This window comes from Oncorhynchus keta, unplaced genomic scaffold, assembly GCF_023373465.1.
Source record: "Oncorhynchus keta strain PuntledgeMale-10-30-2019 unplaced genomic scaffold, Oket_V2 Un_scaffold_584_pilon_pilon, whole genome shotgun sequence".
NCBI lineage: Eukaryota > Metazoa > Chordata > Actinopteri > Salmoniformes > Salmonidae > Oncorhynchus > Oncorhynchus keta.
In genome coordinates this window covers 722,565-746,199 of record NW_026290969.1, presented here as the reverse complement: position 1 = coordinate 746,199, position 23,635 = coordinate 722,565, and the positions used below count along the sequence as shown (strand labels likewise).

At 44.3% G+C, this 23,635-nt stretch overlaps 1 protein-coding gene across 6 annotated transcripts in view; it reads right to left on the bottom strand.

The window, feature by feature from the left end:
• LOC118361435 (membrane-associated guanylate kinase, WW and PDZ domain-containing protein 1-like) overlaps positions 1 to 23,635 on the bottom strand; it is a 125,687-nt gene that overhangs the window by 57,493 nt on the left and 44,559 nt on the right. For 5 of the 6 annotated variants that reach the window (XM_052517162.1, XM_052517158.1, XM_052517159.1 and 2 more), the window contains exons 6-11: positions 23,460 to 23,495; positions 21,827 to 21,884; positions 21,268 to 21,377; positions 18,395 to 18,517; positions 15,802 to 15,987; positions 14,921 to 15,547 (exon numbers count right to left, since the gene is read on the bottom strand). In XM_052517162.1, coding sequence (XP_052373122.1) covers positions 14,921 to 15,547; positions 15,802 to 15,987; positions 18,395 to 18,517; positions 21,268 to 21,377; positions 21,827 to 21,884; positions 23,460 to 23,495 — 1,140 coding nt within the window. The remainder of the gene's footprint in view (positions 1 to 14,920; positions 15,548 to 15,801; positions 15,988 to 18,394; positions 18,518 to 21,267; positions 21,378 to 21,826; positions 21,885 to 23,459; positions 23,496 to 23,635) is intronic. The other variant, XM_035741372.2, reaches the window with a different exon arrangement.

The following is a 23,635-nucleotide window of genomic DNA, read 5'->3' as shown; positions in this document are numbered from 1 at the left end:
CATCATAAACAGTTTTCTGGCAATGTTTAGGGATGACTATGACATGGCACATCTCTAATTATGCCGAGGTGTTGTATCATCATAAACAGTTTTCTGGCATTGTTTAGGGATGACTATGACATGGCTGATCTCTAGTAATGCTGAACTGTTGCATCATCACAAACAGTTTTCTGGCAATGTTTAGGGATAACTATGGCATGCCACATCTCTAACAATTCTGAACTGTTGTATCATCATAAACAGATTTATTGCAATGATTTGGGATAACTATGACATCATGGCGCATCTCTAATAATGCTGAACTGTTATACCATCATAAACAGTTTTCTGGCAATGTTTAGGGATAACTATGACATCATGGCATATCTCTAATAATGCTGAAGTGTTGTATCATCATAAATAGTTTTCTAGCAATGTTTAGGGATGACTATGACATCATGGCATATCTCTAATAATGCTGAAGTGTTGTATCATCATAAACAGTTTTCTGGCATTGTTTAGGGATGACTATGACATGGCAGATCTCTAATAATGCTGAAGTGTTGTATCATCATAAATAGTTTTCTAGCAATGTTTAGGGATGACTATGACATCATGGCATATCTCTAATAATGCTGAAGTGTTGTAACATCATAAACAGTTTCCTGGTTATGTTTAGGGATGACTATGACATGGCACATCTCTAATTATGATGAAGTGTTGTAACATCATAAACAGTTTTCTGGCAATGTTTAGGGATAACTATGACATCATGGCATATCTCTAATAATGATGAAGTGTTGTATCATCATAAACAGTTTTCTGGCAATGTTTAGGGATAACTATGACATCATGGCATATCTCTAATAATGATGAAGTGTTGTATCATCATAAACATTATTTTGCAAATGTTGAGGGATGACTATGACATGGCACATCTCTAATTATGATGAAGTGTTGTAACATCATAAACAGTTTTCTGGCAATGTTTAGGGATAACTATGACATCATGGCATATCTCTAATAATGATGAAGTGTTGTATCATCATAAACATTATTTTGCAAATGTTGAGGGATGACTATGACATGGCACATCTCTATTAATGCTGAACTGTTGTATCATCCTAAACAGTTTTCTGGCAATGTTTAGGGATGACTATGACATGGCACATCTCAACAAATGCTGAAGTGTTGTATCATCATAAATAGTTTAGTGGGGAATGGTTAGAGATGACTGTGACATGACACATCTCTAATAATTCTGAAGTGTTGTATCATCATATACAGTTTCCTGGCAATGTTTAGGTATGACAGTGACATCATGGCACATCTCCAATAACGCTGAAGTGTTGTATCATCATAAACAGTTTCGTGGAAATGTTTAGTAATGACAATGACATGGCACATCTCTAAAAATGCTGAAGTGTTGTATCATAATAAACATTTTATTGCAAATATTTAGGGATGACAATGACATGGCAGATCTCTATTAATGCTGAACTGTTGTATCATCATAAACAGTTTCCTGGTATGTTAGGGATGACTATGACATGGCACATCTCAAAAAATGCTGAAGTGTTGTATATCATCATAAACATTTTTTTGCAAATGTTTAGGGATGACTATGACATGGCATATCTCTATAAATGCTGAACTGTTGTATCATCATAAACAGTTTTCTGGCAATGTTTAGGGATGACTATGACATCATAGCACATCTCTAATAATGCTGAAGTGTTATATCATCATAAACAATTTAGTGGGGAATGGTTAGAGATGACTGTGATATGCCACATCTCTAATAATTCTGAAGTGTTTTATCATCATAAACAGTTTCCTGGCAATGTTTAGGGATAACTATGACATGGCACATCTCTAATTGTGCTGAACTGTTGTATAATCAAAAACAGTTTTCTGGCAATGTTTAGGGATTATAATGACAGGCAGGGAGGAGGTCTCGAACCCTCGACCTTCTAGCCCGAGGTCCGGCACGCTATCGCCTGTGCAGCAAAAGCATGCTCGTGCGGCAGGGTCGATTTCTGCGCTTATAAACCCAGGGTCGTTACAATGGCAGATCACTATTAATACTGAAGTGTTGTATCATCATAAACAGTTTTCTGGCAATGTTTAGGGATGACTATGACATGTTAGATCTCTATTAATGCTGAAGTGTTGTATCATCATAAACCATTTTCTGGCAAAGTTTAGGGATGACTATGACATCATGGCACATCTCTAAAAATGCTGAACTGTTGTATCATCATAAACAAAATTCTTCGGGATGACTATTACATGCCACATCTCAAGTAACGCTGAACTGTGGTGTCATCATAAACAGTTTTCTGGCAATGTTTAGGGATGACTATGACATGGCATATCTCAAAAAATGCTGAAGTGTTTTATCATCATAAACAATTTAGTGGGGAATGGTTAGAGATGACTGTGATATGCCACATCTCTAATAATGCTGAACTGTTTTATCATCCTAAACAGTTTTCTGGCAATGTTTAGGGATGACTATGACATGGCACATCTCAAAAAATGCTGAAGTGTTGTATCATCATAAACAATTTAGTGGGGAATGGTTAGAGATGACTATGACATGGCACATCTCTAATAATGCTAATGGCACAGTCATTTTAATACAGACTTTCAGTATCCAAACCAGAGTCTTAACTCAAATTGGACCAAGTGATAGAGGATGCTAGATGGCTGTTGTCTGCCTACCTTCACAACCAGCATTTGTGAAGGTATTAATTCGTTGTCAGTATGTACATCTCTTGTGTTTCTTGTGACATTGTGCTTTCAGTCATCTCACTCACTCTCAGAACTGATTGATGACTCACAGATCAAATAAGATCTCATTGTATTGGTCACATGCGTCGAATACAACGTGTAGACTTTACAGCCCATTCCCAACAATGCATAGTTAAAACGTAAGAAAATAGTTGCTAAATAAAAAAGGAAAGGGTATACACAAGCAGTACCAGTACCAAGTCAACGTGCAGGGGTAAAAATGACTAGGCAATCAGGATATATAATAAACAGAGTACCAGCAGCACATGTGAAGTGTGAAAGTGTGTCTATGCATGAGTGTGGTGTGAATATTAATTTGTGTGAGTGTGCGTGTGTTTAGTCTGTATGAACGTACAGTTGAAGTCAGAAGTTTACATACACCTTAGCTAAATACATTCAAACTCAGTTTTTTACAATTCCTGACATGAAATCATGTCAAAAGACTTCCCTTTATTAGGTCAGTTAGGATCACCACTATTTTAATAACATGAAATGTCAGAATATTAGTGGAGAGAATGATTTATTTCAGATTTGATTTCTTTCATCATATTCCCAGTGGGTCAGAAGTTTACATACACTCAATCAGTATTTGGTAGCTTTGCGTTTAAATTGTTTAACTTGGGTCAAACGTTTCTGTTAGACTTCCACAAACTTCCCACAATAAGTTGGGTGAATTTTGGCCTTTTCCTCCTGACAGAGCTGGTGTAACTGAGTCAGATTTGTAGGCCTCCTTGCTTGCCCACACTTTTTCTATGGGATTGTGGTCAGGGCTTTGTGTCGGCCACTCCAATACCTTGACTTTGTTGTCCTTAAGCCATTTTGCCACAACTTTAGAAGTATGCTTGGGGTCATTGTTCGTTTGGAAGAACCATTTGCAACCAAGCTTTAACTTCCTGACTAATATCTTGAGATGTTGCTTCAATATATCCACATAATTTTCCTACCTCATGAAGCCATCTATTTTGTGAAGTGCACCAGTCCCTCCTGCAGCAAAGCATTCCCACAACATGATGCTGCCACTCATGTGATTCACAGTTGGGACGGTGTTCTTCGGCTTGCAGGCCTCCCCTTTTAACCTCCAAACATAATGATGGTCATTTTGGCCAAACAGTTATATTTTTTTCCGACCACAGGAAATGTATCCAAAAAGTACAATCTTTGTCCCCATGTGCAGCTGTAAACCGTAGTCTGGTATTTTCATGGAGGTTTTGGAGCAGTGGCTTCTTTCTTGCCGAGCGGCCTCTCAGATTATGACTTGTTTAACTGTGGATATAGATACATTTGTACTGGTTTCCTCCAGCATCTTCACAAGGTCCTTTGCTGTTGTTCTGGGATTGATTTGCACTTTTCGCACGAAGGTACATTCATATCTAGGAGACAGAAGACGTCTTCTTCCTGAGCGGTATGACGGCTGCGTGGTCCCATGGTGTTTATACCTGCATACTATTGATTGTACAGATGAATGTGGTACCGTCAGGCTTTTGGAGATGGACCAGACTTGTAGAGGTCTCCAATGTTTTTGGCTGATTTCTTTTGATTTTCCCATGATGTCAAGCAAAGAGGTACTGAGTTTGAAGGTAGGCCTTGAAATACATCAACAGGTACACCTCCAATTGATGCAAATGATGTCAATTAGCCCATCAGAAGCTAATAAAGCCATGACAATTTTCTGGAATTTTCCAAACTGTTTAAAGGCACAGTCAACTTAGTGTACTTCTGTGTACCCACTGCAATTGTGATGCAGTGCACTCTAAGTGAAATAATCTGTCTGTAAACAGTTGTTGGAAAAATGACTTGTGTCATGCACAAAGTAGATGTCCTAACCGACTTGCCAAAACTATAGTGTCTTAACAAGAAATTGGTGGAGAGGTTGAAAAACAAGTTTTAATGACTCCAACCTAAGTGTACATAAACTTCCGACTTCAACTGTATATAGTGTGTGTGTGTGTGTGTGTGTGTTGGAGTGTCACTGTAGTATATGTGAGTGTTTGGGTAGAGTTTAGTGAGTGTACATAGAGCCATTGCAAGGGAGTCAGTGCAAAAACAATTAAGATAATTAAATAAACAAATACATAATAAAGGGGGCCAATGTAGATAATCAAAAGGCTACCCAGACTAACTCTTCAGCAGACTTTAGGCTTGGAGGTAGAAGCTGTTCAGGTGCCTTTTGGTCCCGGACATGGCACTCCGGTACCGCTTGCTGGGCAGTAGCAGAGAGGACAGTCGGAACACCGCCATGTAGCTCCCTGAGCAATTGCTTCTGGACCGGGTCGAGGTCCTCATTGCTCGGGACCACCGCTGTCATCCGGTCCCTCATTGTCTTCATGTGCTCTACCACGCTGCGTAATGGGGTCGGTTGGGTTTCCCACGCCTCCTTTGCGAGGTCCAGTTGGCCGTGTGGCCTCCTCCGTAGTGGAGCTTGAACGGGGAAAACCCAGTGGAGGATTGGGGTATTTCTCAGATTGAGAAAATCAGGTGGGGCAGTAGCTGGTCCCAGTTCTTCCCGTCCTGCTCGACGACCTTTTGCGGCATTTGATTGAGCGTTTTACTAAAGCGCTCGATGAGCCCATTCGTCTGCGGGTGAAAACGAAGGTCTGGATCTGCTTGATCTGCAGGAGGGCACACAAGTCTTTCACGAGGCAGGACATAAACTCGGTACATTGGTCGGTCAAGATCTTGTTCGGGATGCCCACCCGACTAAAGAGGTGGAACAGCTCCCGGGCAATTCCCTTGGATACTGCTTCCCATAGGGGAATGGCCTCGGGATACCGGGTGGCATAATCTACTATCACCAGGATGTACCAGTGTCCTCGTGCGGTACGGTTCCCGCGTACCGTCGGGGCAGCTACAATACCTCTCGAAGTTCCCCCTGTTGGCGTGACACCTGATAAAAAAGGTTATTCTTGATTTGGAAATGGGGTATCGCCAGTCACTCACCCCCGGAAGTAGCTGTCCATCCACCGCTATCACTTGGGCTTTGGCGGTTTTCAAGTTCGGATCCTCCCACTGGGCCGTCCCGAATTGTCCCCTCAGTTGACCGCCTGCGGTGGTCTCGACTGGCCCCTCGAAATCTAGGAGGTGGAAGATGGGATCTTCCTCCAGGGGTTCCCCAGGGGGTTCGGGTTCCGGTGTCCCCTCCGACTCCGAATCCAAAGCCATAGACCCATGCTGGTTAACCGGTTGCTTCCGAGCCGCACAGGCTATTGGTCAACCCCGCTCTCTTTTTCGGCCGGCTCGTACCTTCTTCCTCAACTCGTGCCTCCATAGGGCCACGAACAGTGGACAATACCGTCCCACTAGGAGAGGTACCGGGCAATACATCCACCGTCGCCTGGCAGCGCTCTTGTGGAGTCACGATGGTGGTCCATACGGTTGGATACTAGTTTGTGTCACTGTGAACACAGAAATGGACATCCTCCTACCCCTTTCGGTATCCTGGTTAAGCAGGCTCGTGGTTACGAAAGTAACCATACTTCCGGAGTCCATTAACGCTTTCGTCAACCTTCACCGGGACCATGGGTGCAGTTCATTTATAGTGCACCCAACAGGAGCTGACATGGTGTGATCTGCCTCGTCGCCAGGGATGGCATCAACTCCTCTCGAGCCAGGCAATTCCAGGCAATGTGCCCCCCGGCGCCGCACTCAAAACACCTCCTTTGGTCTCCATCTACCTGGGGTTCTCGGGGACAGTCGGCCTTACCCCAGCCATTTCTCCACGGGTTTGCGGTCCTTCGGTCCTGCCGACTGTTGGATCGGGGTACACCGCGGGGCTGTCCTTCCGTCCCCTCAGACGGGTCGCCGAATCGTCCCGGCTCTCACTCAGCAGGGCCTGCATGTTATGATGCGTTGTCACTTCCAGGAGGCCCTCCAAGGTTTGGGGCGCGCATAAACTCGCTGCCCTCTTCATGTCGTAGGGTAGCGCCTGTAAGAAACGATCCAGGACCACTTTGTCGAGGAAGGAGAGGGTGGACACGTCGGTAAGGAGCCATGCCCTGGTGACGCACAGTAGGTCGCTCATCTATGTTCGGGGGAAGGCGTCGGCTACGGACCTCCAGTCAAGGAACCGTTGAGCTCGATGGGCCAGGCTGTACCCGTAGCGGCTGAGTATCTCCCGTTTGAGTCTGTCGTAAATAGCCGCCTGTTCGTCGTTCAGGTCCCAATGTGCCTTTTGGGCATTCCCCGAGAGGAACGGGGCCAGCAGACTGGCCGACTTCGGCCTTGGCCGTCCTTCCTGTAGAGCTTTCCTTTCAAACGTACAGAGGTAGGTCTCGACCTCATCGTCTTCCGTTAGTTTGAGTAAAAACTGGTTAGGATATGAATCAGGAGACGCTCCTCCTTGCAGTTTCCTGATTTCCTCAACAAGGTGGACGTTTTGTAATTGCTGTACCTCCAGCGTTCGTTCCTGAACTGCCTGTTGTGCTTGTTGGGTCCGGACTAACTGAGCTATCAACTCGTCCATGCTAATGCTGAGTAAACGTCAACCCTGATCTGGCCACATTATCAGATTGCTCGCATTCTCCACCACTTGTGGCAGACCATGGGGTTGGGTCAGGACGTTTACACAGATCAGACACGGACAGAGTATGATTAGCTCGGTTTCAAGGGTGTTAATTAAATAATAAATCAAAAAGAAAAAGGATAGGTCTCCCCCATGAGAACCTCTCAGGGATACTGTCTTCTGGGCTATGGGTCTTGCTGTATCCTGTCGGGCACCGTTTCCAACCACACGGAAGTCGCCTTTCATCCCCCAGTACTCTCCTGTGTGCTGCCCTTCTGGCAGCTTTATGGGGCTTGTAGAGCTGGTGAGAAATCAGCCCTTGGTTACTCACCAACTCCCCAATCAGCCCCAATTAGTCCTGGGACCTCCCGAGACCTGGCACGTCCAGCAGATGGAGCCATCGCCTCATAATTTATACTCCGTCTGTCACCAGGCCTTGACGAGTCTCCCCCTGGTGACTGACCTGCTGGAAGCCACAATATATACATTGGCAAGAAAAAGTATGTGAACCCTTTGGAAAAACCTGGAATCCAGCATAAATTGGTCATAAAATATGATCTGATCTTCATCTAGGTCAAAACAATAGACAAACAGTTTGCTTAAACTAACAATACACAATGACAAAAAATACACAAAAAAATATAAAAACATGTCTTACTGAACACCGTGTAAACATTCACAGTGCAGGGTGGAAAAAGTGTGTGTATGCTAACCCTTTGATTTAATAACTGGTTGACCCTTCTTTGGCAAATATAACCTCAACAAAACATTTACTGTAGTTGCGGATCAGAACCGCACAACAGTCAGGAGGAATGGACCATTCCACTTTATAAAACTATTTCAGTTCAGCAATAGTCTTGGGATGTCTGGTGTGAAATGCTCTCTTGAGGTCATGCCACAGCATCTCAATCAGGTGGAGGGTCAGGACTCGGCCTGGGCCACTCCAGAAGGCGTATTTTCTTCCGTTGAAGCCATTCTGTTGTTGATTTACTTCTGTGTTTTGGGTCGTTGTCCTGTTGCATCACCCAACTTCTGTTGAGCTTCAATTGGCGGACAGATAGCCTAACATTCTCCTGCAAAATGTCTTGATAAACTTGCGAATTAATTTTTCAGTGGAAGATGATAGCAAACTGTCCAGGCTCTGAAGCAGCAAAGCAGCCCCAAACCATGATGCTCCCTCCACCATACTTTACAGTTGGGATGAGGTTTTGATGTTGGTGTGCTGTGCTGTGCCTTTTTTTATCCACACATAGTGCTGTGTGTTCCTTCCAAACAACCCAACTGTAGTTTCATCTGTCCACAGAATATTTTGCCAGTAGCGATGTGGAACATCCAGGTTCACTTTTGCAAACTTCAGACGTGCAGCAATGGTTTTTTTGGACAGCAGTGGCTTCTTCCGTGGTGTCCTCCGATGAACATCATTCTTGTTTAGTGTTTTACGTATCGTAGACTTATCAACAGAGATGTTAGCATGTTCCAGAAATTTCTGTAAGTCTTCAGCTGACACTCTAGGATTTTCTTTAGTTCATTGAGCATTCTGCGCTGTGCTCTTGCAGTCATCTTTGCAGAACAGTACTCCTAGGGAGAGTAGCAACAGTGCTGAACTTTCTCCATTTATCGACAATTTGTCTTACCATGGACTGATGAACATCAAGGCTTTTAGAGATAATTTTGTAACCCTTTCCAGTTATATGCAAGTTAACAATTCTTAATCTTAGGTCTTCTGAGATCTCTTTTGTTCGAGGCATGATTCACGTAAGGTAATGCTTCTTGTGAATAGCAAACTCAAATTGTGAGTGTTTTTTATAGGGCAAGGTAGCTCTAACCAACATCTCCAATCTCGTCTCATTGATTGGACTCCAGGTTAGCGGACTCCTGACAATACAGTGTATTAGACTGCTGTGCCACTCAGGAGGCCAAGCTCAGTCAACATGTGCTGTTTTCTAAGGCTTTCCCCAATTAAATGTTGACTAAAAAGTAGGCCTAATGTAACGGGATTCTTCCGTCGAAGGAGAGGAGGACCAAAATGGAGCATGGTTGAAATTCATTACACTGTAAATTGTACAGTACAAAAACACTGCTACCCAAACACAATGGTCTCTTGCTAGGTGTGCAATTGAGTTAAAGGGCAACTACAACCACCAATTTTTACTGTTCCCCGAAAACTGATGTGGTTTAAGCATTGTTGTGGACTTAAAACATCCCATTTTTTCCCCCTAGAAAATAAAGTGCGATTTTGATAGTGAAATCCTAAACAAATGAGGAAAACTCAGAAACCGGGACATTTTTTACCAAAAGATAAAACTGATTTTATACAACTTTTACAACTTTAGTGACTTCTTGCTCAGCCCGCAAATTAAAGATAACATAATTCACTTTCCCAGTCCAGTATTCTTTTTATTCAGGCCAGTATCTTTCAGTTGGCAATGTCCCGGTGTGCCACTGGCAAATTTACCTGAATGTCAAGCCCAGCAAAGCCTTGCTAATTTTAAATATGTCTAGTCATTATTAGCTTGGTTCTGACACATTGTGTGACCAAATAATTTGCTGGTGCAATCAAGTGAAAAAGTTGGAAGCATCAGTGCCACCAGTGGAAAAAGTTAGTCTTGAACCCTGAGTAAAACAAGCCAAATTTTGGACCCTGCCATTGAGCCCTGTTGAGTCTCCTCCTCCTCCCTTTCTCTTGTCTCCTTATCCGCCTCCTCCTCACTCTCCTCTCTAAAACACATACACCTTGGACATTCCCCATCTTTGACTCCTCCCTCTTATTCTCTTTCCTGACTACCCTGTCCTCCTCCTTCCCCCTCCTCTGATCCTCTAAATGTGTTGTTTGTTGTGGTTTATGAGGCATTATGGCTCCTAATCACCAGAAAGGTCACCGCATCCTCCTCCTCTGACAGCCAGCCAGACAGCTGCAGCTCCCTCCTCACCGACAACATCAATCTGCTGCTCTGCTGACCTGTTCACAGCCTCAAAGACAATCCAATCCTCCATAACAAAGTTCAAAAATCAAATCAAATCAAATGTATTTGTCACATACACATGGTTAGCAGATGTTAATGCGAGTGTAGCGAAATGCTTGTGCTTCTAGTTCCGACAATGCAGTAATAACCAACAAGTAATCGAACTAACAATTCCAAAACTACTGTCTTATACACAGTGTAAGGGGATAAGAATATGTACATAAAGATATATGAATGAGTGATGGTACAGAGCAGCATAGGCAAGATACAGTAGATGGTATAGAGTACAGTATATACATATGAGATGAGTATGTAAACAAAATGGCATAGTTAAAGTGGCTAGTGATACATGTATTACATAAGGATGCAGTAGATGATATAGAGTACAATATATACATATTCAGGAGAGGGCTCAGAACGCACCCTTGTGGGGCCCCAGTGTTGCCTACCCTCACCACCTGGGGGCGGCCCGTCAGGAAGTCCAGTACCCAGTTGCACAGGGCGGGGTCGAGACCCAGGGTCTCGAGCTTGATGACGAGCTTGGAGGGTACTATGGTGTTAAATGCTGAAGGTTGCGAGTTCAAACCCCCCGAGCTGACAAGGTACAAATCTGTCGTTCTGCCCCTGAACAGGCAGTTAACCCACTGTTCCCAGGCCGTCATTGAAAATAAGAATATGTTCTTAACTGACTTGCCTGGTTAAATAAAGGTAAAATTGAAAAAAAATATGAGATGAATAATGTAGGGTATGTACACATTATATTAGGTAGCATTGTTTAAAGTGGCTAGTGATATATTTTACATCATTTCCCATCAATTCCCATTATTAAAGTGGCTGGAGTTGAGTCAGTGTGTTGGCAGCGGCCACTCAGTGTTAGTGGTTGCTATTTAACAGTCTGATGGCCTTGAGATAGAAGCTGTTTCAGTCTCTCGGTCCCAGCTTTGATGCACCTGTACTGACCTCTCCTTCTGGATGATAGCGGGGTGAAAAGGCAGTGGCTCGGGTGGTTGTTGTCCTTGATGATCTTTATGGCCTTCATGTAACATCGGGTGGTGTAGGTGTCCTGGAGGGCAGGTAGTTTGCCCCCGGTGATGCGTTGTGCAGACCTCACTACCCTCTGGAAAGCCTTACGGTTGTGGGCGGAGCAGTTGCCGTATCAGGCGGTGATACAGCCCGCCAGGATGCTCTCGATTGTGCATCTGTAGAAGTTTGTGAGTGCTTTTGGTGACAAGCCGAATTTCTTCAGCCTCCTGAGGTTGAAGAGGCTGTCTGTGTGAGTGGACCAATTCAGTTTGTCTGTGATGTGTATGCCGAGGAACTTAAAACTTACTACCCTCTCCACTACTGTTCCATCGATGTGGATAGGGGGGTGTTCCCTCTGCTGTTTCCTGAAGTCCACAATCATCTCCTTAGTTTTGTTGACGTTGAGTGTGAGGTTATTTTCCTGACACCACACTCCGATGGCCCTCACCTCCTCCCTGTAGGCCGTCTCGTCGTTGTTGGTAATCAAGCCTACCACTGTTGTGTCGTCCGCAAACTTGATGATTGAGTTGGAGCCGTGCGTGGCCACGCAGTCGTGGGTGAACAGGGAGTACAGGAGAGGGCTCAGAACTCACCCTTGTGGGGCCCCAGTGTTGCCTACCCTCACCACCTGGGGGCGGCCCGTCAGGAAGTCCAGTACCCAGTTGCACAGGGCGGGGTCGAGACCCAGGGTCTCGAGCTTGATGACGAGCTTGGAGGGTACTATGGTGTTGAATGCCGAGCTGTAGTCGATGAACAGCATTCTCACATAGGTATTCCTCTTGTGTGGTTCAGATTGCATCGTCTGTGGACCTATTTGGGCGGTAAGCAAATTGGAGTAGGTCTAGGGTGTCAGGTAGGGTGGAGGTGATATGGTCCTTGACTAGTCTCTCAAAACATTTCATGATGACGGAAGTGAATGCTACGGGGCGGTAGTAGAACACAAGCCCACAGTTTCTCAGTACCTCATCAGCAGGAAACCAGGACCTGACCTAGGTCTCGTGTAATGGTCACCTGCCTTCTATGCTAAGGGAGAGGCCAATAATGATGCGGACATTTAACACAATACAGCACTGTCATTTCAGCCCAGGCACACAAGGTCAACTCATTAGGAATCATAATGGATGCTGCCGGCATATCCCCACCCTCAGCTAGTAGGGATCTAGGTCAGGGTTAGCAATTACACCAACTATGGGGGCTTAACCCACATAAGTGTCTTTTTACAAACTGTATGGATGGTGGTTGTCATTAACAGTTTGTCTCTTGCTCTAGCCTCGCAAAAAACGTAGCAAATTATTTTAACATGGTAGGGTAAGAAAGCTGTTGAGTAAGGTTTTAGTGTACAGTGGTGGCCAAAGGTTTTGAGAATGACACAAATATTAATTTTCACAAAGTCTGCTGCCTCAGTTTGTAGTATGATGGCAATTTGCATATACTCCAGAATGTTGTGAAGAGTGATCAGATGAATTGCAATTAATTGCAAAGTCCCTCTTTGCCATGCAAATTAACTGAATCCCCAAAAAACATTTACACTGCATTTCAGCCCTGCCACAAAAGGACCAGCTGATATCATGTCAGTAACTCTCTCGTTAACACAGGTGTGAGTGTTAACGAGGACAAGGCTGGAGATCCCTCTGTAATGCTGATTGAGTTCAAATAACAGACTGGAAGCTTCAAAAGGAGGGTGGTGCTTGGAATCATTGTTCTTCTTCTGTCAACCATGGTTACCTGCAAGGAAAAACGTGCCGTCATCATTGCTTTGCACAAAAAGGGCTTCACAAGCAAGGATATTGCTGCCAGTAAGATTGTACCTAAATCAACCATTTATCAGATCATCAAGAAATTCAAGGAGAGCGGTTCAATTGTTGTGAAGAAGGCTTCAGGGCGCCCAAGAAAGTCCAGCAAGCATCAGGACCATCTCCCAAAGTTGATTCAGCTGCGGGATCGGGGCACAGAGCTTGCTCAAGAATGGCAGCAGGCAGGTGTGAGTGCATCTGCACACAGAGTGAGGCGAAGACTTCTGGAGGATGGCCTGGTGTCAAGAAGGGCAGCAAAGAAGCCACATCTCTCCAGGAAAAACATCAGGGACAGACTGATATTCTGCAAAATGTACAGGGATTGGACTGCTGAGGACTGGGGTAAAGTCATTTTCTCTGATGAATACCTTTCCGATTGTTTGGGGCATCCGGAAAAAAGCTTGTCCGGAAAAGACAAGGTGAGCGCTACCATCAGTCCTGTGTCATGCCAACAGTAAAGCATCCTGAGACCATTCATGTGTGGGGTTGCTTCTCAGCCATGGCCAGAAAACTCCCCAGGCCTTAATCCCATTGAGAACTTGTGGTCAATCCTCAAGAGGCAGGTGGACAAACAAAAACCCATAAATTATGACAAACTCCAAGCCTTGATTATGCAAGATTGGGCTCCATCAGTCAGGATTTGGCCCAGAAGTTAATTGACAGCATGCCAGGGTGGATTGCAGAGGTCTTGAAAAAGAAGGGTCAACACTGCAAATATTGACTCTTTGCATCACCTTTTCATGTAATTGTCAATGAAAGCCTTTGACACGTATGAAATGCTTGTAATTATACTTCCATATTCCATAGTAACATCTGACAAACTATATAAAGACACTGAAGCAGCAAACTTTGTGAAAATTAATATTTGTGTCATTCTCAAAACTTTTGGCCAGGACTGTATAGATGCACCTATAGGTTCAACTTCATTCCTCTACCAACGTTTTTGAGCAGGCCTATTATGTTTAATCTCTAGTGGTTATTCATGTTGGAAAGATGGTCTGGGTCGTAGTGACAGAGGAAGGTCAATCATAGACATTAATGATGTGTGAAAACAGCTCTTCTGCTGCTAATGGCCACGACTAGCTCTGCCTCCCATTCACTTATTCCTCTAATCAGAATCAATGGCTGTTCTCTCTTCTATGTATCGCTTTACCTATCCCTTCCTCTCCTTTCACCCCACCTTACCCTGTGTTCCAATCTTTATCTCTTTTCCACTTTCTTTCGCTCTCTCCCATGGTAATTGAAAAACAAGACACTTTCATCAGAGTAAGACAGCGTTAGATTGTGTAAGAGAGATACAAAGTGAGAAAGAATACAGGAAAGACAGTGAGATAAAAAAAGTTTGAGAGCTAGAGACCAGTGAAAAATAATAATTGAAATAGATAGAAAAAGACAAGAGAGAGAAAGGCAGGAGGGCCTATTTCACAGATTGACCTGACAGAACACACGGAGACTAGCGCTGTCTCAGCAGAGTCACTTCCCATCCATATTCATGACAGATAAGAGTCCCTGACCTAACGCTCTCATCTTCTCTTCTTCCCTGTCTCTTCGTCCATCCTGCCCCTGCTCTCCACCCTACCACCCAATCATGCTCTCACTCATCTGATCACCTACTCTCTTCAGCTCTCACTCCTTCTCAAAGTTACACCCACTCCCTCCTTTATTCATCCACTTACTCACTCTTTCCCTTCATCTTAGCTATTCATGCTGCTAGCCAGACACTATGCCTTTTCTGGTGACACACCGCCATCCTTCCTGCTCCCTTCTTGGCGGTTGACATATCAGCATGACCAGACACATCTTGATCCCATCCCTCCATCCCTTTCCTCCTTTGCCTCCCTCCTGACCATGATCAGTGGACTACGTACCTCTCTGCACCAGCATGGTGACCTCGCTCCCTCTGGGACACTTGCTGAGCAGGTCCACCACCTGGTTGTGGCTCATGTTCTGGACATTCCTCTTGTTCACCTCCATCAGAATGTCTGACTCCTTCAGGCCCCTGCAGCGGGGGTAATCCACGATCTGTTTCACCCTCTGACCCCCTCCCGTCAGGCTGTCAGCGATGGTGAATCCAAAGCCCTTATCGCCTTTCTCCATGTGCACTGTGATTAGCTCTGGTTGCCCAGCGATGGATGATGCCAGGGTGACCACGTCGCTGGAGGAGTAGCCGTGAGAGCCGTTGGACACCACCTCTGCCGAGGGACTGTGGGCCCGCGGCTCCCTCATCCCGTTAACAGGCCCTCCGGTCTGACTGCCGTGGCTGGACGGAGAGTCGTAGCTCTCCTGGCCATTGACGATGATGGGCTCCTTGTCCAGGATGGCCACGGAGGTCACCAGGCTGGTGTTGGGGTCATCAGGGTCAAATGGCAAGGGGTAGCCGCGGCACAGGGCCAGGTCCACCATGGAGCCGATCGGGATGGACTGGAAAATCTTCACCACCTGGGCGTGGGTGTAGCCCAGAACGATGGTGTCGTTCACACTCACTATCACGTCACCTACAGGAGGGGAGGGAGGGAGACGGAGAGGACAGTTAGTAACACAGTAACAGGATTACAAGCACATTAGTATCACAGTAAGTAATACAATTAATGTACTATGTAGGGTGCAAGTAACGTGACATACTGTACGGCCCCTATATGTTTAACTCTTAGCTTACACAATCACTTCAACCACCATAGGAATGGGGCAAATGCTTCCTATATAAATGGTGAAAACAGTGCCCACGGTGGGCTGAAGCGGTGTACTGCACCTGTCTCCATCTTCCCATCCACAGCAGCAGGACCATCCAGGACTAAACTCTTGATCTGCAGGAACTCATCCGGCTCATCGCCCCCAACTACGGTGAAGCCGAATCCGCGGCGGCTCTTCTTCAGTTTGGTGTTGATGAAAGTTCCCTTCAGCTCTGCTGGGTTCCGTGTGAAGAATGGCTTCCCTCCTATAGAACACAGGGAAAGGAACATTATCTGGAACATCTACATATCTCTGTCTGACTGTCTGCCTGTATGGGTTAGTTAGTCATGTATTACTTCACATTATTTGTCTTCCTATGCCTTCAGAAAATATTTATACCCCTTGACTTATTCCACATTTTGTTGTGTTACAGCCTCAAGGGGTTTGAACACTTTCTGAAGGCACTGTATGTCTGTCTGTCTATCCACCAACCTTAGCATCCATATACTGTATTTATTAAAATGATCACCATTTCATTAATCAGTGAAAACAGTCAAATGGTTGCCAGGAGAGAATGCTAATATACATTTCCTAGTGATCCACGAATGAGTAATAGCTAGTTGAAATTACATAGAGCTTTCATTATGGTTAAAGAACGTGTGGGCTGATAGACAGGTTAATGACATTATATGGTAACCTTTGATCATGAGGGTCGCCTGGTCTGTGCCTGGTCATGCCTGTGTGGGCACTGGAACTGTACATTAAGGGTATATACTGTATGATTGCTAGTCAGATGTCCGTAGTAGACAAGATCCTGGTATTGTGTGTGTTGCACGTGTCGTGGCGGAATCAGAATTATTTAGGTAACATTTATAAATAATATGTTTTATTTATTTTATTGCATGCTTATGTGAGATATGTCATTAGAATGTCTATTTTTGGATAATACTGTTGGCCGGTTGCAGTTATCTGTTCTCTGTCAGGTTTCAGTTACTTGGGCCGCAGAGAGGGGAGAAGTCAAGCTTGTTTTCATATGTAAACATATCTTTTAAACCATTTTAAGGGATGATTGAGGGGGAACCAATTTCTCTTGGCTCCACAATGTCTGTGTGCCAGTCACTGTGTCTCTGTGATCTTGTCCAGGAGGGGTGTATTTGATATATGCCTGTTGATGAGGTTTTGTTTTATGGTCCTGAGAGCGAGATAAGAACATAGTTTAGGAGACAAAGCTGAATGATAATTTATAGCCAATGCTGTCTGGCTATGTGTGTCTTTGCTATAAAGGATCTCAGTTGCAATGTGTAAGGACTCTCAGAGAATTCATTTATAGACACTGAATTGATCGGAGAGTCACAGGGTTGTGATGGAGCTCATATAATTAAAGATGGACTTTATGATAACTCTGACTTGTGTGTGGTTTGCTCTCATGATTTGGTAAATACAGGAAATTTCCACTACACACGGTATACTGAAACTGTGTTACTTTTTCGATACTAGAACTGTTACTTTCGGTACTTCTATGAAATGTGTCTCATCATCTACTGATGGAGAGATGATCAAGTCTGTCTATCAGAGCAGCCAATGTCCTCTTACAGCGCGAGTGCACCGTGTCTGCTCCACTTACTCATTGCTACAGTGTCTCCTGTCCCCTCCTGTCTCAGCCTCCAGTATTTATGCTGCAGTAGTTTGTGTCGGGGGGCTAGGGTCAGTTTGTTATATCTGGAGTACTTCTCCTGTCCTATTCGGTGTCCTGTGTGAATCTAAGTGTGCGTTCTCTAATTCTCTCCTTCTTTCTTTCTCTCTCTAGGAGGACCTGAGCCCTAGGACCATGCCCCAGGACTACCTGACATGATGACTCCTTGCTGTCCCCAGTCCACCTGGCCATGCTGCTGCTCCAGTTTCAACTGACCTGAGCCCTAGGACCATGCCCCAGGACTACCTGACATGATGACTCCTTGCTGTCCCCAGTCCACCTGGCCATGCTGCTGCTCCAGTTTCAACTGTTCTGCCTTACTATTATTCGACCATGCTGGTCATTTATGAACATTTGAACATCTTGGCCATGTTCTGTTATAATCTCCACCCGGCACAGCCAGAAGAGGACGGGCCACCCCACATATGCTCTCTCTAATTCTCTCTTTCTTTCTCTCTCTCGGAGGACCTGAGCCCTGGGACCGTGCCCCAGGACTACCTGACATGATGACTCCTTGCTGTCCCTGGTCCACTTGACTGAGCTGCTGCTCCAGTTTCAACTGTTCTGCCTTGTTATTATTCGACCATGCTGGTCATTTATGAACATTTGAACATCTTGGCCATGTTCTGTTATAATCTCCACCCGGCACAGCCAGAAGAGGACTGGCCACCCCACGTAGCCTGGTTCCTCTCTAGGTTTCTTCCTAGGTTTTGGCCTTTCTAGGGAGTTTTTCCTAGCCACCGTGCTTCTACACCTGCATTGCTTGCTGTTTGGGGTTTTAGGCTGGGTTTCTGTACAGCACTTTGAGATATCAGCTGATGTACGAAGGGCTATATAAATACATTTGATTTGATTTACACTCTTTGAAAAAAAGTGATATCTAGAACCTAAAAGGGCTCTTCGGCTGTCCCCATAAGATAACTCTTTGAAGAACCCTTTTTGGTTCCAGGTAGAATCCTTTAGGTGTAACCCCACTCACGTTTGGCCCCTCCCAGAGCAGGGGGCAGTGGGGGCGGGACCTGCGGGTCGCGGTACGTCTCTAGGTGGTTATTGGCATAGTTGGCCAGGGGAGCACCAGCTGAGGAGTGCTCCTCTATCCACTCTGTACAGAGAGAGACACACAGAGGGACTGTGAAATCACACACACACACACACACGTACACACGCACACACGCAGACGCACACCCACGATACATAAAATACAAACATAGGTACACACACACATAAGCATCTCATTCATGCATTTGTTCACTCAAACTTGCTCTACACAGTTAGTACGTATACAATATACACCCAAAATCATTGACAGACTAACAAATTATTCACAATAACTGGCAAGTAGACGTTTATTCTAACCTAGTAAATTATACAATGAGAGAGACATGTATTTGTAAGATGTTTTAACATTACATGCCGTTTCATCATAACATTGTGTCTCAGTGGTCCCAACACTTAGCAAGAATGATATCAGCAGCAATTAGGGTTAGGGTTAAGCATGATATAACTAGCTGTTTGGGTTAGGAATAAGCATGATATAAGCAGCAGTTAGGGTTAAGCATGATATAACTAGCTTTTTGGGTTAGGAATAAGCATGATATCAGCAACACTTAGGGCTCGCGTTAAGCATGATATCATCAGAAGTTAGGGTTAGGGTTGAGCAGGATATATCAGCATTTGTTAGGGATAAGCATGATATCAGCATTTGTTAGGGTTAAGCGTGATATAAGCAGCAGTTAGGGTTAAGCATGATATCAGCAGCAGTTAGGGTTAAGCATGATATCAGCCGCAGTTAGGGTTAAGCATGATATCAGCAGCAGTTAGGGTTAAAAGCATGATATCAGTAGCAGTTAGGGTTATGCATGATATCAGCAGCAGTTAGGGTTAGGGTTGAGCAGGATATCAGCATTTGTTAGGGTTACGCATGATATCAGCAGCAGTTAGGGTTAAGCATGATATCAGTAGCATTTAGGGTTAAGCATGATATCAGCAGCAGTTAGAGTTTGTGTTAAGCATGATATCAGCAGCAGTTAGGTTAGAGATAAGCATGATATCAGCAGCAGTTAGGTTAGAGATAAGCATGATATCCAGCAGCAGTTAGGTTAGGGATAAGCATGATATCAGCAGCAGTTAGGTTAGGGATAAGCATGATATCAGCAGCAGTTAGGTTAGGGATAAGCATGATATCAGCAGCAGTTAGGTTAGGGATAAGCATGATATCAGCAGCAGTTAGGTTAGGGATAAGCATGATATCAGCAGCAGTTAAGTTAGAGATAAGCATGATATCCAGCAGCAGTTAGGTTAAGGATAAGCATGATATCAGCAGCAGTTAGGTTAGGGATAAGCATGATATCAGCAGCAGTTAGGTTAGGGATAAGCATGATATCAGCAGCATTTAGGTTAGGGATAAGCATGATATCAGCAGCAGTTAGGTTAGGGATAAGCATGATATCAGCAGCAGTTAAGTTAGAGATAAGCATGATATCCAGCAGCAGTTAGGTTAAGGATAAGCATGATATCAGCAGCAGTTAGGTTAGGGATAAGCATGATATCAGCAGCAGTTAGGTTAGGGATAAGCATGATATCAGCAGCATTTAGGTTAGGGATAAGCATGATATCAGCAGCAGTTAGGTTAGGGATAAGCATGATATCAGCAGCAGTTAGGTTAGGGATAAGCATGATATCAGCAGCAGTTAGGTTAGAGATAAGCATGATATCAGCAGCAGTTAGGTTAGGGATAAGCATGATATCAGCAGCAGTTAGGTTAGGGATAAGCATGATATCAGCAGCAGTTAGGTTAGGGATAAGCATGATATCAGCAGCAGTTAGGTTAGGGATAAGCATGATATCAGCAGCAGTTAGGTTAGAGATAAGCATGATATCAGCAGGAGTTAGGAAAAAGCATGATATCAGTAGCAGTTAGGGTTAAGCATGATATCAGTAGCATTTAGGGTTAAGAATGATATCAGCAGCAGTTAAGGTTAAGCATGATATCAGCTGCAGTTAGGTTAGGAATAGGCATGATATCAGCAGCAGTTAGGTTAGGGATAAGCATGATATCAGCAGCAGTTAGGTCAGGGATAAGCATGATATCAGCAGCAGTTAGGGTTAGAGATAAGCATGATATCAGCATCAGTTAGAGTTAGGGTTAAGCATGATATCAGCAACAGTTGGGTTAGGGATAAGCATGATATCAGCAGCAGTTAGGTTAGGGATAAGCATGATATCAGCAGCAGTTAGTGTTAGGGTTAAGCATGATATCAGCAGCAGTTAGGTTAGGGATAAGCATGATATCAGCAGCAGTTATGTTAGAGATAAGCATGATATCAGCAGCAGTTAGGGATAAGCATGATATCAGTAGCAGTTAGAGTTAGGGTTAAGCATGATATCAGCAACAGTTAGGGTTAGAGATAAGCATGATATCAGCAGCAGTTGGCACATACAGTAGATGGCAGCATCGAACAGCTCCAAGCCTCTGATGACAAATAAGCAAATGCTACAGTACATTCCTTGAAAGGATGATAATGATGCTTTAATGATCTTTAAACAAACTAATAAGTACCCAAACACAGACTGGACAGGACAACAGGGATGGGGTCAGTTCCACGTCAAATCCAGGATAATTAATTGAAATTCCAATTCTGAGGAACTGAAATGTGACACCCATTTTTAATGGCAACTTTTCAATATGAACTGGGATTTCAATTAACTTCCTGGAATGATTGAATTCAAATGGAATAGACCCCAACCCTGCAGGACAAGACATGAGACAAGACGTGACGAGACACAGACAAGACGAGACAGAGAGACATGAAGAAAGAAAGAAATGGTGCCTTGCCAGGGCAGGAAACGAACCTCGAATGTACCGCTCACCTTCAGGAGGCTGCGGCTGCTGCTGCTCCAGCTGCATCCTGCGCCTAGCCTCCACTATGGGGTTCTCATACTGGGTCTTCCTGTTGATGTGACTGGAGAGAGGGGGGAGAAGAGAGAGAGCGAGACAGAGAGAGAAAGAGAGAAAGAAAGAGATTCATTGTCACCATGATAAATGGCCGTACACAGTGTTTGACATCCTCTGGCTCACAGCCTCTTAAATCCCTCCACCTCAGTGATAACCGCATAAAACACACTGGCCACACAAAATGGAGTTCAGTTTCAGTTAAATCTACATAGAAAACATTGACTTTATAACAGGTCTGACAGCTAGCCATTGAAAGTCAGAATGTGTGGTCAAATCGGAGAGAGGAAAACGCTAGTCCAGCTGAAATGACGCAGTTTACAGTAAACTATATGAATATGCTGGCGCATAACAATCAATCCAATTGATTCAGTCTTATTCATTATTGTGGGATAAATGAGAGGAATGTGAAAAGAGCTAGCTATGAACCGTTAGGTGTCAGTGAGGTGTTCAACTTACTCTACGTAGTACACCCCATACACTGGGTCATCTATCTTCTCCCATCCTGCAGGCAGCTCTGAAACAGAGTAGGAACAGCCATGTTACATCACTGTAATGATACATTCACTACAGATGCTGGTGTTGTAAGAGTGGTCAGAATAGAGTAGTGTGGTGTGATGATTCTCAAATGAGCCCAGTGGTCAGATGAGTATTTATAAGGGGTAGTGTTCTCGTTCAGGAAGTTCTTCAAGGGTGACGCTGTCCTGTTTTTCTTATTCGAGGTCTCTCAGGTGAATATACTGTATGTTTACCTGACCTGACTTTTGCTTTATTATTCATACTTTTTCATTTTTCTCTGCTTCATCAGGGGGCCACGGTGCAGGCATGTAATAATGGAGTGAAACGACTCGCTCTACCTCGTTGAGCAAGGCACATACAGGCTATATACACAGCCAGCTGTCAGGGGAGTCTCTGAACTAAATTACAGACTGCAGAGATTGACTGCTGCCTCCTCCTCAATGGACTATTCATACGTTCTGGTCTAGCCCACTCACAATGGCTCCAGATGTGTCGTTTTTATGTCGTCTTTAGGACAGAACCAGGTTGTTTTCTATACATGGAGTCAACTGCTACAAACAGTTGATAGATGTACACAACTGCATGCCTCACGCAGGTTTGACAGAGAGGGCCTACTCCAGTCTCCTTTTTAGCTCAGTTATCATCTGATTTACTTCACAAAAGGCACATCTCAATAGGTTGTCCAGCCAGCCCAGGTATCCTCATGACATGGCACAAGAAGGGGGCGTTCCTCTTTTGTTCCCTATTGATCCTCTATTGTTCCTAGAGCAATAGTGAGGCCAATGACATCACAAATCCCCATCAGACCAACTCCTTGAATGCCCTACTCCTTGAAGTTTACAGTCTACAAAACATATTGTTTTACCTTTTAGTGTGTGTACTTTACTGTATTGATACTTGGGATATCGCTTTTCAACAGTAAAAGTAAAACAAATTGCTGTAAGTCTCTTTAAACTAACACACTCCTATTAAAGCGATAGCATCTCATTTTCCTCAACACTGTATTTGCTTTCGTACAAAGACATTAGCGCCGCGTGTTAGCGTGGGCTGCTGCCAACTCCCATAAACACATTTGGGGCGGGCTGGATTTCACAATCGATAATCAGACTGCCTGCTTTTGATGTACCAGAAATAATAGGAGCCCATAGGCCCGTCTCAGAGCCCTGACAGAGTCAGAGATTTCATTCCCTTTCAAGAGCATGTCTGTTTCTGCCAAATAGTCTACAAAGTGGCCTGTGAATCAGCAGTGCTATTTTCCAGTCTGTGGAGCTGCTCAAAGTACATAGATGAACCTGAGTTGTCCAACCAAACACATTCCTAATGTGTTCTGTTGCGTTAACGGAAATCACTCCTGCCACTCACTCAGTAGTTCAAAGCAAGCAGTACATCACATTTGAGCTAAAATCTAAGATGATTGTGAAAATCTTAAATGATTCTAGTATACAAAAGGACATATTTTGACAGCCAATAGCAAACGCAATGACATAAACAATGAGAGAGAGAGAGAGAGAGAGAGAGAGAGAGAGAGAGAGAGAGAGAGAGAGAGAGAGAGAGAGCAAATAAAGGTGCATACCTAGTTCATTGTCTGGTTCCTCGGTATGTACCCCTTCTTCTCCAAGGTGATGAGATGGAATGACGAAGAAAGGGATGGAATGACAAAGAAAGGGATGGAATGAGGAAGAAAGGGATGGAATGACCAAAAAAAGGGATGGAATGACAAAGAAAGGGATGGAATGAGGAAGAAAGGGA